This window comes from Labeo rohita, chromosome 13 (assembly GCF_022985175.1).
Source record: "Labeo rohita strain BAU-BD-2019 chromosome 13, IGBB_LRoh.1.0, whole genome shotgun sequence".
NCBI lineage: Eukaryota > Metazoa > Chordata > Actinopteri > Cypriniformes > Cyprinidae > Labeo > Labeo rohita.
Window position 1 is genome coordinate 5,767,023 of NC_066881.1, and position 15,805 is coordinate 5,782,827.

The 15,805-nt window shown below is 33.9% G+C and overlaps 1 protein-coding gene across 1 annotated transcript; it reads left to right on the forward strand.

Annotated features, from left to right (window-relative positions):
* The first annotated feature begins 1,647 nt into the window (after positions 1–1,647).
* On the forward strand, positions 1,648–14,833 carry apmap (adipocyte plasma membrane associated protein). The gene is made up of 9 exons (XM_051125500.1): positions 1,648–1,917; positions 2,045–2,161; positions 5,167–5,282; positions 5,568–5,660; positions 7,872–7,988; positions 8,204–8,378; positions 8,536–8,670; positions 11,604–11,796; positions 13,795–14,833. The coding sequence occupies exons 1-9, from the start codon at positions 1,826–1,828 to the stop codon at positions 14,002–14,004; spliced, it is 1,248 nt and encodes a 415-aa protein (XP_050981457.1). The 5' UTR covers positions 1,648–1,825; the 3' UTR covers positions 14,005–14,833.
* The last annotated feature ends 972 nt before the right edge of the window (positions 14,834–15,805 follow it).

The window sequence follows — 15,805 nt, forward strand, 5'->3', positions numbered from 1 at the left end:
GCCTTAACCAGCAGTGTGAAGTCAGAAACCATAAAACGATATGAAAGTGTAATTTTTCATAATTAAAGTCAAAATAATAGTTAATAACTTAAAAAATATATATATATTTTAAATATTAAAATTATTAATTAATTAGTATAACTCATAATGGGAGTCGTCGAACAACTAGAATAGAGTACAGATCTAAAACAAAAGCACAGATAAACTGTACAAAAGTAAATTTATTTGTCCTGTAGTGCTGTCAAATGATTAATCACGATTAATCGTATCCAAAATATTTTTTTTAGTTTACGTAATATATGTGTGTGTTTTGTGTATATTTATTATGTATATATAAATACACACACATAAAATGTAGGCCTATATTTTGAAAACATTTACATTTATTTACATGTATATAATTACTAGAGCTGTCAGTTTAATACGCATTAACGCATCATTTGATTAACTAGTTATGAAAAATAACGCGATTAAAATATTTTAACGTAGATAATGCGCTGGCCCCGCCCCCAGACAAATATGATGCAGGGCAACAACTCCATAAATGCAGTTATGTCCTAAAATTCAAGATATTGAATTGGTGCCCCTGTATGTATTTTTTGTCTCATATTTATATCATATGAACTTGAAAATGATAAGCGATATCACACCAGCAGCAATAGCAATATCACACCAGTGCTGATTTTGTCCAGATCTATCCGGAGTTTAAGTGTGATTTTATACAACAGTTCAGTAAACACAATATTATGTGTTTTTGCTCAATTTTGCAGAGAAAATATTACCTTTGAAGCCATAGTAGAATTGTTGCGCGTCTCCGAGCAACACAGCGGTGTTTAGTTTCTGAATGAATCCGCATTTTGAACGAATCGTGTGAATCAATGATTCAAAAGCCCATTCATAAAGAGAGCCGTTTACTTCTTCACTGAATGAATCAGTCGTTTGAAAGAATCTTAAAGGCATTTTTCTTATTTAGAGTGTCATTTCATTAAATAAATAAATAAATAAATAATAATAATAATAATAAAAACAAGAAGAACAAAAATTAAAACATTAGGAATAAGGGATATTTCACCAAAAAAAAAAAAAAAATTCTGTCATCATTTATTGTCATGTCATTTCAAACCTTTTATATTGTGGAACATGAAAGAAGGTATTTTGAAGACTGTTGGCAACAAAGCTGTTTTGGTTACCATGACTTACATCGTATGAACAAAAAATACTGAAATCATCTTTTTACATAGTTTACGTTAGGCTGTTGCAGCCTAAATGTTTATGTGTAATAAATTACATTTTCAATAATATATATATATATATATATATACATATTTTTTTTTAACAAATTATTTCTTGCTAAAACTACTTTTTGTAATGTCTGTTTGATGCTTTACACAACAATGACTCTAAATTATCTTTTGGGAGTAATTACTCAGCCAAATTTGATGTGCGATTAATATGCGATTAATTAGATTAATTCATCGAAATATCATGTAATTAATTAGTGGATTAAAAATTTAATCGACTGACAGCCCTAATTATTTGTACTGTTTATTAATACCGCATGAAAGTTACTGTAAGCTGTTGTAGTCGTTTGCGCAAGACTTTTAATTTGAAAAAATATCGTCTCTGAGTGTATCACATCGTTTCTCTGTTTACACGTTACTGGTGTCGAGAACGCGCATAGGACTCGTGCACGTTATGAACTGCGCTGGTTTTGGGATGTAGCGAGTAAATTCAGCGTTTGTCGGTCCAGTGTCTATTTAGCCTTATGTTTTAGTGAACGTAACTGTGAAAGCGAAGAACGAGAGGAAGTCGACACAACAACAGAATGAATGAGCCCGAGGGACTGCGGTTCAGGAGGTTGAACAGACCTCAAATAATTACAGATGAAACCCATGAACCACAGTACAAAAACACAAGGTAAGACAGCCCTACTTACCGACACTGCATTTCTGAAAGCATTCATATGCACTTTTATTAAATTGTGTAAAAATATGCTCTCCAAATAAATATACTTGACTTCCATATTGTTGTTTGTGTGTTTTAGCACTTACAGTGGCAAGGTGTTTCGTGTGACATTACTCACATTAGTGGCTTTCCTGCTCTTCCCACTGCTGGTGGTCATTTTCCTGCTGGAGTCTCCCATTCAACCAGAGGTGTTTAGGTGAGCTTTCTGCTCTTATAATGATCTACACCTCCATGCACTGACCTGGAAAACACACAAGTCACACAGTATTTCAGAGATTCAGGGGCTGGTCATGGAAAACCTGGTAATACTGTATACAATTTCACAGGCTTTGAAATATGTATGGGAGTGTGAATTTTCCATTTACACTTTGCTCAACGCAGATATAAATTTATAAAATGACCTTTAAATGTCGTTTTCTAATTGTAATTAATTACCAAATGATTAATTTGTGCAATAGGATATTACTTATGCAGCAATAAGCGTGTATGTGCATGTAATGATCTATGAGAGGAGTTGCAGAGAGGAATACAGTTGGGATATTGTGTCATACAGCGTTGTTGAGATACCGTGAGTTGTAGTCACTGGCTCTACTCAGAGTTTTATTGCTAAATGCCGGTTGTATGTCTTATTACAAAACACCGAAATAACTTCCTGCAAAATGCTGTTGCCAGGCTAGAAATGTTGCAATCCAAAACAAGCCCTATTGTAAAGCTATTGCATATTGCTTCTATTGTAAGAACTTTCTCCTTCTAGATTTTATAGGGTCAGTTTTATGTTTATATGTTCAGTTTTAATGGTATGTTTTGGTGTTTTGTAAATGTTATCTTTTGATCGTCCCATGGAATTTATAATTCACACGCATTTGACTTTCTGTTTTGCACATATCAAAAGTGCATAGTGATTTATGTTGCCAAAAAGTACAAAAAACGCCTTAAAGTTAGTCCATGTGATTTGTGTACTATATTTAATGTGTTCACGTATGCCTCATAAAAATGTCCTTTTCAAAATGGTTAAGATTTTTAATTACTTTTATTATTTTTTTTATTTTATTAGTATTATTATTATTTTTTTTTTTTGCACCCTCAGATTATAGATTTTCAAATACACTGACCAAAATTATAAACGGAACACTTTTGTTTTTGCCCCCATTTTTCATGAGCTGAACTCAAAGATCCAAGACTTTTTCAATGTACACAAAAGGCCTATTTCTCTCAAATATTGTTTACAAGTCTGTCTAAATCTGTTTTAGTGAGTACTTCTCCTTTGCTGAAATAATCCATCCACTTCACAGGTGTGGCATGTCAAGATGCTGATTAGACAGCGTGATTATTGCACAGGTGTGCCTTAGGCTGGCCACAATAAAAGGCCACTCTAAAATGTGCAGTTTTATCACACAGCACAATGCCAATGTTGCAATTTTTGAGGGAGTGTGCAATTGGCATGCTGACTGCAGGAATGTCCACCAGAGCTGTTGCCAGTGAATTTAATGTTCATTTCTCTACCATAAGCTGTCTCCAAAGGTGTTTCAGAGATTTTGGCAGTACATCCAACTGGCCTCACAACCACAGACCACGTGTAACCACACCAGCCCAGGACCTCCACATCCAACATCTTCACCTCCAAGATAGTCTGAGACCAGCCACCCGGACAGCTGCTGCAACAATCGGTTTGCATAACCAAAGAATTTCTGCACAAACTGTCAGAAACCGTCTCAGGGAAGCTCATCTGCATGCTCGTCGTCCTCATCGGGGTCTCGACCTGACTGCAGTTCGTCATCGTAACCGACTTGAGTGGGCAAATGCTCACATTCGATGGTGTCTGGCACTTTGGAGAGGTGTTCTCTTGACGGATGAATCCCAGTTTTCACTGTACAGGGCAGATGGCAGACAGCGTGTATGGTGTTGTGTGGGTGAGCGGTTTGCTGATGTCAACGTTGTGGATCAAGTGCCCCATGGTGGCGGTGGGGTTATGGTATGGGCAGGCTTATGTTATGGACAACGAACACAGGTGCATTTTATTCATGGCATTTTAAATGCACAGAGATACTGTGACGAGATCCTGAGGCCCGTTGTTGTGCCATTCATCCACGACCATAATGCACGGCCCCATGTTGCAAGGATCTGTACACAATTCCTGGAAGCTGAAGACACCCCAGTTCTTGCATGGCCAGCATACTCACCAGACATGTCACCCATTGAGCATGTTTGGGATGCTCTGGATTGGCGTATACGACAGTGTGTTCCAGTTCCTGCCAATATCCAGCAACTTCGCACAGCCATTGAAGAGGAGTGGACCGACATCCACAGGCCACAATCAACAACCTGATCAACTCTATGCGAAGGAGATGTGTTGCACTGCTTGAGGCAAATGGTGGTCACACCAGATACTGACTTCAAAATTGAACCTTATGACTGGTTTTGTGGTCCAGGGTCAAATATAGTAATTTTAGTACTTCTATAGTACTTAAATTAAGCTTATTTATTTTATTTTTCCAGTTTTTATTTATTTATTTATTTATTTATAATTTTTCGTTCAAGTTTTTTGTCTAATATTAATATTTTTATGTCAGATTTACTTTAATTACAGAAAACTATTTTAAACTAGTGGTAGTTGATTTAAATGAATTTGAACCTGGTATGCTGGTTTAAAAGTTTTTTTTCGTTTGTTTGTTTTTTTTTTTACTTCATTAAAAAAATGAATTTTAATTTAGTTTATATAGACATTTGACTTTAGAATATAGTACATGAGTTGTGTGGACTGATTTTACTGCTGCAGATCCTTTTGTGTTTCACAGAAGACAGAAAGGAATGATATGAGTGAGAGGAAATTAAGCTACAATTTTCATATTTGCATGAACTGTTCCTTTAATGCTGATGGAAGACCTCTTTAATAATTCTTCTCCATCCGATTCAGTATAATCATTTTGGTTCTGATGTGATCTGCTGCCACAATGTTCTTGACAAAATCCAATATAAATATTCATCTTAAGCCAAGTCCCACAGTGCTTTCTCATTTCTCTCTTAGTTCTGACAATAGTTAATAATTGATGATTCTGCGGTTGATATGTAGGGCATTTCATCTCCTGCAGCCTTCATCCATAAGAGCGCCTTTCAGTTTAGCGCAAACATCTTCTCAACAGCTGAACATGTGACTTGACTAATCTCTTTCTTTGTTTTTCTCCTCTTGTTTTTAATAATCAGTCTCAATGAACCACCTCTGATGACTGGCTGTTATGAGCCAAACCTGAAACTCAGACAAGCAGAGCGACTGTTTGAGGAGCGGCTTATCGGACCAGAATCCCTTGCTAACATTGGAGGTCAGTATTTACAATGCAGTGCAGTCACAGTGTAACCTTTCACCCGGTTTGTCCCAGCTGTTTGGCAGTGCACACTGCATATTGCCAAAATAGATGAAAGTTGAGTGTGTGAGGAGTGTGCGATGAGATGTTTTTGTATTGCATGTTTGCACACTAACAATGCATAAAAAAGTATGAAGATCTTAAGATAAAAAAGAAGATAAATTAGATAAATAAAGAATATATATAAATATATATATGTTTAATGACAGCATGTAATGTTTCTGAATTATTCTTGTTTTGCAGATGTTTTGTACACTGGGACGGCTGATGGAAAGATCGTCAAAATTGAGGGAAGGAATATTCATGTATTAGCAACAATTGGCAAGCCACCATGTGGTAAGAAAACCAGTAGTACTGGACTAATTCCTCAAACACTGCATAATGTGGGATTTCAACATGAATGACCTTGGTGTTTGAAATGTTCGGGTTCATAGTTTTATTGCACAAGCCATGAATCTTTGTAACTTTTAGAAAACTATAACATTAATGTTTGTAAGAGAAAACATGTAAGTCTAACAAATTGATGTTGGAACTATTTATTTATTTATTTATTTAATAATATATTACTTTGTTGGTGGTCATTTTGACCATTTGTAAATACTTGTTTTATATGTATTTATATTTGTTGAAATTTTGATTAGCATATGAAATATGACTGGTGTGTGTGCATGTATAAAATAAAATTAATATATTAAAATTAAAATAAAAATATGATTTTAAATATTAAAAAAAAAAGTAATTGCTTATTTAAATCTGTAGTATTTATATTTTTATATTATTTATTTATATATTTTGTACATACTTTTATAGTATTTATTCATGTTTTGACTAATTGAATGTTTTTGACACACATACACTACCAGTCAAAAGTTTTATTTAAAGATTTTTAATGTTTTTAAATAAGTCTCATCTGCTCACTACGCCTGCATTTATTTGATCCAAAGTACAGCAAAAAACAGTAATATTTAAAATTATTTTTACTAACTAAAATAGCTGTTTTCTATTTTAATGTATTTTAAAGTGTAATTTGAATTTTTTTTAGCGTCCTTACTCCAGTCACATAATCCTTCAGAAATCATTCTAATCAAAGTCCCTTTAAGTCAAATCATTTCAGAAGTCATTTTAAAATTCGTATTTGAAATCACCAATGAAATCTGACATCAAACTGCCTCATAAATATCGTTCCTTATGCTCCAATAGTGTTCAAAAAACTTATTTTTCAGGTTAGATCAGCCAGTGCACATGCGCAGTACTAAGTGCACGTCTTACAATGCAGTGACGCGCTGACTTTACTAGTTGACGATTGGCTCTTTCATTAAAAAGGCGGGGCTTCTCGGTCATAATGAGCTTTGCATCTTTCCCCATTCAAAACTAAACGGGTGGCAAGTCCTGGGTATTCTATAGTCTCTGTTCTAATATTGTGATTTGCTGCTCATTTATTTTTTATTATTGTGATGATGTTAAAAACAGTTGAAAAGCTGAGTAGAATTTCTTTCAGGTTTCTTTGATGAATAGAAATTTCAGAAGAACAGCATTTATCTAAAATAGAAATCTTTTGTAACATTATAAATGTCTTTATCATCACTTTTGGTCAATTTAAAGCATCCTTGCTAAATAAAAGTATTAATTTCTATAATTTCTTTCCCAAAAATAAATTATAAAATAAAAATAAAAAATGATACTGACTCCAAGCTATTGAATGGTATAGTGTATAATCTTACAAAAGCTTTTTATTTCAGATAAATCCTGATGTTTGGATCTTGATATTCATCATTAAAAAATGTACTCAAATGTTCTCAACTGTTTTGATAATATTGATAATAATAATAAATGTTTCTTGAACAGCAAATCAGCATATTAGAATAATTTCTGAAGGATCATGTGACTCTGAAGACTGGAGTAATGATGCTGAAAATTCAGCTTTTATCACAGGAATAAATTACATTTAAAACATTTAAATAGAAAACAGTGATTTAAATAGTACAAATATTTCACAATTTGACTGTTTTTGGTGTACTTTGGATCAAATAAATGCAGACTTTTACTGGTAGTGTATTTTTAATATTATTTATTTATATATATTGTATATACCTTTATCGTATTTTTAATGTTTTGACTAACTTAATCTTTTCGACACACATTTCTCTTTTTTTTTATTGAATTATTTTGTTTATTTCACTGGTGCATTCCATTAATGCATCTAAAGCGGACGTGCATTAAATAATGTAACATAAAGCCCTGCATAGAGATGTTTGAATGTTTTATGACAGTATAGAGGCATTTGATACAGCGTATATGCTCCTTCCATTTGCCTGGCTCCGTTGTAAATTGCTGACAGAGTGGGAACAAACATAAAATGTGCTTAGAATTTTAATTGTTGACTAGCTCAAGCATTTTGTTCCATCAGATGCATAAAGTTATTTAACAACAGTAGATTTATGTAATAAAACAGTTATGTTGATTAGATAGAATTAAAATGACTCTAATATTGAATGCTATTATCATTAGTGCTGGATATGCATTAGTCACTTGTCTGCTGATTCAAAGGCTCTCGGGAGTACGAACATACTTGTGGACGTCCACTGGGAATCCGTGTGGGACCAAATGGCACCCTGTTTGTAGCTGATGCCTATTTGGGGCTGTTTGAGGTCAATCCTGTCACAGGTAAGAGAAGCGAATCCACATATTCTGCTTTAAAACTATTTCTACTTTAAAAACAAATTCTATGATTATTTATTCCAAATCTGTATGCATTTTTCCCGAATGGAACACAAATGAAAGAACTGAGGCATCTTTACACCAATCATGCAACAATAGTTTATAGTGGCCACATCTTTCAAGCCCAAAAAAAAAACATTGTCTTTTTTGTTGTTTTTTAGGTGAGGTAAAATCTCTGTTGAGCACAGGGAAGATGGTCGGTGGTCGACGTCTGGGCTTTGTCAATGATCTGGATGTAACTCAGGATGGCAAAAAGTTGTACTTCACTGACTCCAGCAGCAGATGGCAGCGCAGAGACTTCATGCACCTCATCATGGAAGCCACAGCAGATGGACGGTAACTGGGACAAGAAAAATGCACTGGCATATCTGATTTTCACACCTTTTTGCACTTTACAGTTTTACTGTTTGGAACATTGTGCAAAACACAGTTTTCGTAGGGAATGGTGTTTTTGTATGGTGACTGATGCTTGTTTGATATTTGTTTGTTTCAGTGTGCTCGAGTATGATATCGAGACCAAGGAAGTGACCGTGATGATGGAGAACCTGAGGTTTCCAAATGGCATCCAGCTCTTCCCTGATGAAGAGTCTGTTCTGGTGGCTGAAACCACAATGGCCAGAATAAGGAGGTGATGTTCACTGAACTATTTATACTCCAGTTTAAAATGTCACTTATTCCTGTGATCAAAGCTAAATTTTCAGCATCATTACTCCAGTCTTCAGTGTCACGTGATCCTTCAGAAATCATTCTAATATGCTGATTTGCTGCTCAAAAACATTTCTGATTATTATCAGTGTTGAAAGCAGTTGAAGAGTCCATCTAGCAGTTGAAACCAGCTTTATATTTTTGGAAACCATTATTCTTTGAAGAATAGAAAGTTCAATAGAACAGTATTTATTGTTATAAATATATTATTAATTAAAGCTGCAAGCAGCGTTGAATGGGCCCTCGCACCTGGGCTCACCACCACCTGGTGGCTTTAGGAAAACAGCGGTGTCATGGTGTCAAACATGGTGTCAAACTCATATAGTTTTCGCATTGCAGCGTCGACTGTGAAAACAGACTTTTGAAAACAGTGATGCATGTTTAGATGGATCGATAGATAGATATCTTTATACCGGTAGTTGTGTCTGTTATGTGCTATTCACTTTCACACTGCTGCTGAAGATATATTTGTACACTCATCATATTACAGTCCTAAAAAGATGACAGAAAATATAATCACAGTTGCTGCAGCTGAATGTAAGGGAAGCTGCTTTTTAGATCAAACGTGAGAGTGTGCGACATGGGCACGTCAGTGAATGATGAGATATTTCCGTAAATTAAATGATCCTGCCAAGAATTGCGTGAAAACTTATGATGTCTGTTCCATCTGTATCATCTCAGTGAGTTTTTACACATGCGCAGTATGGTGAATTCAACATTTCCTACGTTTCAGTGTGGATGAGAAACATTTGGAATACATTTGAAAACGCTAGAGTGGACGGAGAGTGTTTTAAAATGAAAATTCTGTTTTCATATGTATCCGGATTAATGTAGACGTAGCCTAAACTGTGCAGCAACTTTCCAGGAGCTGAGTTTGAGACCCCTGGTGTAGAAGGAATATGTCAAAGTTATTTATATGTGCCAAACTTCCTGCTACCAGGTGATAGCGCTATGACTATAACTAGATATTAGCATGTGGATGTCTTCAGGCCAGGACTTTTATCAAGCATATGAAGTCTGGTGCAGATTGAACATGGTATGTTTGAGTTAGTGAAAAGCATGACGTATCCTGTTGCCAACAGGTGGTGCTATGATTACAACTAAATATTGGCCTTTAGATTTGTTCGGGCCAGGACTCTTACCAAACATTTGAAGTCTAGTGCAGATAAGACATTGCATGTTTAAGTTACTGTAAATCAAGCCAAACATCGAAGACTTTTATTTTGACAGTTTGCCGTGTCCACCTTTACATTTCTGTGTGTATATGATATAACGCTAGTTTTCCTAAAATGGAATGGTCAAATGCTCATGAAGTGACTCTCAGCAGATCATGTATTTGTTCATGTATTTATGTCCTCATTTAGTGAGACGACAGACACTGAAATCACAACGAGTGTCACCTGCGCTTCAGTGTGTGTAGTAAACAAAACCACTCGCCTGCTCCATTCATTAAAACAGAGACACGCAGAACATGCAGGATTCACATTTCAGTGGTATTTTTGCAGCGTTTACTATATTTACAGATATTATATTTACATTTACAGATATTATTCACAGATATTTACAGATGCTAGTCCATATTGCGGTGTGATAAAGTGTAATGACCTACTTTTGATGAATTCATTCAAACTTTGGCAAATTCCGTGACATTCCGCGTTATTCAGTAAATTCCGTTTTAATTACTGGATTCCGCGTTTTCCGCATTGTGGAAATCATAGGGCCCTACTCCGGTGCTCGGGCCCTAATTATAAATGTTAATTTTTTTTTCTTTTGATCAATTTAATTTTGTAGAATAAAAATATTGATTTCTTTAATTTTTTAAATCTTACTCAAAACTTTTGAAGTAGTTTATCATTGTTTGCACACAAAAATAAAGCAACACATCTGTTTTCATAATTGATAGTAACAGGAAATGTTGTTTGAGCATCGTGATTTCTGAAGGATCATGTGACACTGAAGACTGGAGTAATGATGCTGAAAATTCAGCTTTGCATCACAGGAATAAATTTAATTAAAAAAAAATATTCAAATAGAAAACAGTGATTATAAAATGTAATAATATTTCACAATATTACTATTTTTACTGTACTTTTAATCAAATAAATGCAGTCTTGGTAAGCATAAAACCCTCTTCTTCACCACAAACATCAAAAATCCCTCCCAAAATTTTAAACCCTCATGTATTTTCATCCCTCAAGCCACATCTTTGACTTTAGATTTACTAGATTTACTGTTTGCTTCCTAATACAGATCTGACTAACCTGACTAAATCTGCTGTTGCTGATCATCTGGTGTAATTGTACACGTTCTGTTCCTTTGGGCTGGTTAGTTATCAGGTCAGGTAGAGCACATTGGTTCTACCGTCACTTCTTTATCGCCTCTCATAGCTGAATTCTTGAATTACTAGTGCTCATTCACTGCTGTTTGATGGCTCATGTCTGCTCGAGGCACAGGCCGTTCTCCTTACCTGGATAAATGATGAGTGCATGCAGTTGCCAAGGCAACAGGCTCCATCATTAAGCTTCCTGTGTGGAGAGATGCAGAGCATGTTTCTCTTACTAAAGCGAGTGTGGTCTCAGTGCTGCAGAAGCTTTAATATTAATGTACTGTAAGCCCGCGCTCATCTGGGATGGTCTGGTTAAATCAGGAGTTTTATGTTGACTCTGGGTCTTCTCATAGATTAACTGAGGGGTTGCTGATGAATTGGAACCAAAATTGCTACGTTGCTAATACTTCCAATGTTGATAGTCTCAAAAAAAACAAACAGAGACTGATATATGGGTTTAGCTGATGTATCAGTCTGTCACTGCTTTTGTTCAGTGCTGCATATTGAATGTTGCTCTGTTCTGTTCACAGAGTTCATGTGTCTGGTCTCAATAAAGGAGGTATGGATACATTTATAGACAACCTCCCGGGATTTCCTGACAACATTCGGCGTAGTTCCTCAGGTGGATACTGGGTTGCCATGTCTGCTGTGAGACCCAACCCTGGCTTCTCTATGCTTGACTTCCTGTCTCAAAGACCCTGGTTAAAGAAGCTCATATTTAAGGTATAATTACTAATGGTTATATTATTTGAATTATTTTTATTTATTTATTTTTTAAATATGTTATAACATTTCAGCTGACAAATATTTATAGATTTGTATTTATTTATATAGATATATAGATTATAGTTTTTTTTATTATTTATATATAAAAATATAACAAATAATAAATAAATCACCTTAAGTAGAAAAAATAAATAGACATTTGTAAAGTAGGTGTTTATTTAAATTGTTTAAATGTAACAGAAAAATACAAAAAACACATTTAAAATTGGCAAAAAATGGAAATTTATACAGTGGATATTTATTTAATTTGTTTAAAATTGGGTTAAATATAACAGCAAAATTCAAAAATCACTTTTCAAATTGTCAAAAAAAAATGGAAATTTATACGGTAGATGTTTATTTAAATACTTTAAAATTGGATTAAATGTAATATCAGTTGGCAAAAATGGAAATTTATATATTAGATGTTTATTTAAATTGTTCAAATTGGGTTAAATTTAATGGCAAAATACAAACAATCACTTTTCAAATTGACAAAAATGGAAATTTATACAGTAGAAGTTTAATTAAATTGTTCAGTTTTAGTTAAATGTAATGGCAAAATACAAAAGTCACTTAAAATTGGCAAAAATAGAAATGTATACAATAGATGTTTATTGTAATTGTTCAAATTGGGTTAAATTTAATGGCAAAATACAATAGATCACTTTTCAAATTGGCAAAAATGGAAATTTATACAGTAGATGTTTATTTAACATTTAAATTGCCTAACATTGTGTTAAATATATATACAAAAATAAATAAAAATAAATGAATAATAATACAAACATTTCAAATGGGCAAAAATAGAAATTTATACAGTAGATGTTTATTTAAATTGATTTATTTGAGTTAAATGTAACGGCAAAACACAAAAATCACTTTTCAGATTGGCAAAAATGGAAATTTGTACAGTAGATGTTTATTTAAATTGCTTAATTTAGTTAAATGTAACAGCAAAATACAAAAACAACTTTTCAAATTGGCAAAAATAGAAATATATACAGTAGAAGTTTATTTAAATTGTTTAAATTGGGTTAAATGTAATGGCAAAATAGAAAAAAACTCTTTTTAATTTGGCAAAAAATGGAAATTTTTACTGTAGTTTAATAAAATTGGGTCAAATGTAATGGCAGAATACAAAAATCACCTTTCAAATTGGCAAAAATGGAATTTTGTACAGTAGATGTTTATTTAAACTGTTTAAAATTGTGTTAAATATAACGGTAAAATAAATCACATTTCAAAAAGACAAATAAATAAACATTTATAGGTGTTTATTTAAATAGTTTAAAATGTAGTTAAATGTTTAGAACAGTAAAAAAAGAAATAACCGTAAAAAATAAAATAATAATATTAAATACATAAATACATTTTTAAATAGACATTTACAACTAATGTTAAATTTAAATAATTTAACAATGTAGTTAAATGTAATGGTAAAATTATTAAAAATCACTTCAATTGGATAAATAAATAGACATTTATTGCTGTTTATTTCGGTTATGTTAAAATGTAGTTAAATGTATCAGCATGATAAATCACTTTTTAAATAGACAAATAAATAGACATTTGTACAATCGATGTTTATTTAAATCGTAACCTTAATAGTAAAATAACACATAACACATTCAATTGGACAAGATGTCTTTCAGTCATTTAAACTGAGTTCAGTGTAACAGTAAAATGTCACATTTCAATCTATGCACCCAGTGTTTATTAAAAATGGTTTAAAGTGTAGTTCAATGTAACAGTAACTAAACACTTTTCAAATTGACAAATAGACAATTAATATAATAAAATAAAAAGCTTATAAAAATGATCTTGCACGTTTTGTCATTTTGTTGTTCTCCATTCAGCTTGATTTCTTAATTCAATGTGTTTATTTTTTATTACACATTCTTATTGCATATTTATTTCTAAAATGGATATGCTTCTCCACATTTGTGTTTTCAGCTCTTCAGTCAAGATACGCTATTGAAGTTCGTGCCGCGCTACAGCCTGGTGGTCGAGCTGCAGGACGGCGGGACGTGCGTGCGCAGCTTCCACGACCCGCACGGCATGGTGGCGGCCTACGTCAGCGAGGCACACGAGTACAACGGCTACCTGTACCTGGGCTCCTTCCGCTCCCCGTATCTGTGCAAGCTGGATCTGAGCAAAGTGTGAAGCGCATCGACCGCTCCGAAGAACGCGCCATGAGTCTAACAGATGCTCTACTTGAGTCATTTCACCCTGGCTTCCAAACAAACAGATTTCGAAGCAATTAACGTTGGCAAACATCAACAAGAACACTTATTAACATCTTCCACATTACAGTCAACACTAAACAAACACAGTCCCTTCATTCGATCACCAGACTCTTCATTTAGCTCTGACAGACGGCTGTATTTTTGTTCCATTAACCCATGTGGGCGACTTTCTTTTTTTAGAGATGCGCGGTGCATAATAAGCTCTCCGTCATGCTGTTTTTTTTTTAAATAAAAAGATGTGCCATTACTATTTTTGGTTCTCCCCCTTGTGACAGAAATGATGCAGTTTCTGTACTTGTTTTATTTGCACCGACCATCATCTGCCCCTTAAAATAGAGCTGCCAACTGTTTTTTTATTTTATGTTTTTTAAGGCGCTGTGAAACCAAACAAGGTGACTTGTAAAAACAATGATAATTTCTGTGGATGGCAGCATAGAGATGCTGTTTAGTGGAAGCGAAAGTGTATTTTCATTTCATTATGAAATGAATCTCCTGAAACGTTCAGCTATAATTATCTTTGGTTTTAAAAATGCTCCAGTGTTTGAATGTTTTGGTTTATTTTTAATTGAGTGGTTGAAAGTATTAATTCCTTTTTTGTCCTTATGTGTTATCATTGTTACCTGTATATGTTGCTGAAATGACATCTGCATCACTGATAAATGCTGCTGGCTTTAGAGTATTTAGCACACCTTTACACCAGTATCTGTGTTTCCATCCATTCATATTAATATGATGTCTAACAATTATCAGCAATAATGTCATATACAGTAACAGTGGTTCTCAACTGGTAAGTCACAGCCCAGAACAGTTGGAAAAAAAAAAGCTGTTGAATGAAATGAATCAGATAATCTTACATAGTTAAGAAAGCAGATTTGGAGAACTGTACTATTACATCGTGAATGGGTGCCGTCGGAAATTGAGTCCCAAACAGCTGATAAAAACATCATCATAAACCACAAATAATCCACACCACTCCAGTTCATCAGTTAACATCTTGTGAAGCAAAAGGATGAGTTTTTGTAAAAAAAAAAACAAATCCATCATTATGACTTTTTTAACTTTAAACCATTGCTTTGGCTAAAATAGTCCTCAATCCACGGTATTGTTTTAACAGCAGTCTCGTCTGAATCAGGAGAGAAGTATGCACAGATCATGCTTTTACAAACAAAAACAGTCCAAAGTCATTTTAAACATATATGTGGGTTGTGATGTGAGAGGAACACAGAGAATGGAAATTTTTCACTTGAGGAAGTGTTATAATGCTCTAATGATGGATTTGTTTCTTATAAACACACATCTTTTCACTTCTCAAGATGGTAATTGATGCACTGGAGTGATTGGGATTGTGATGTTTTTATCAGCTGTTTGGACTCTCATTCTGACGGCACCCATTCACTGCAGAGAATCCTTTGGTGAGCAAGTGATGTAATGCTACATTTCTCCAAATCTGATGAAGAAACAAACTCTGAAGGGGAGTACATTTTCTGTAGTTTAAACAGTATAGTGTGATAACAACACCAGGGTCATGGGTTTGATGGCATGAACTGTGAATATTCAAATCAGTGTGAGTCACACTGAATTAAAACTTCTGATAAAAGTCAGTCTTCTTGACATCAAAGATTGTGTGTCTTGAACAGGTTGGTTGTTAAATCTCTAACTAATCTGTTGTGGAAAAAATTATGTTAAAGGAGTAGTTCATTTCCAGAACAAAAATTTAC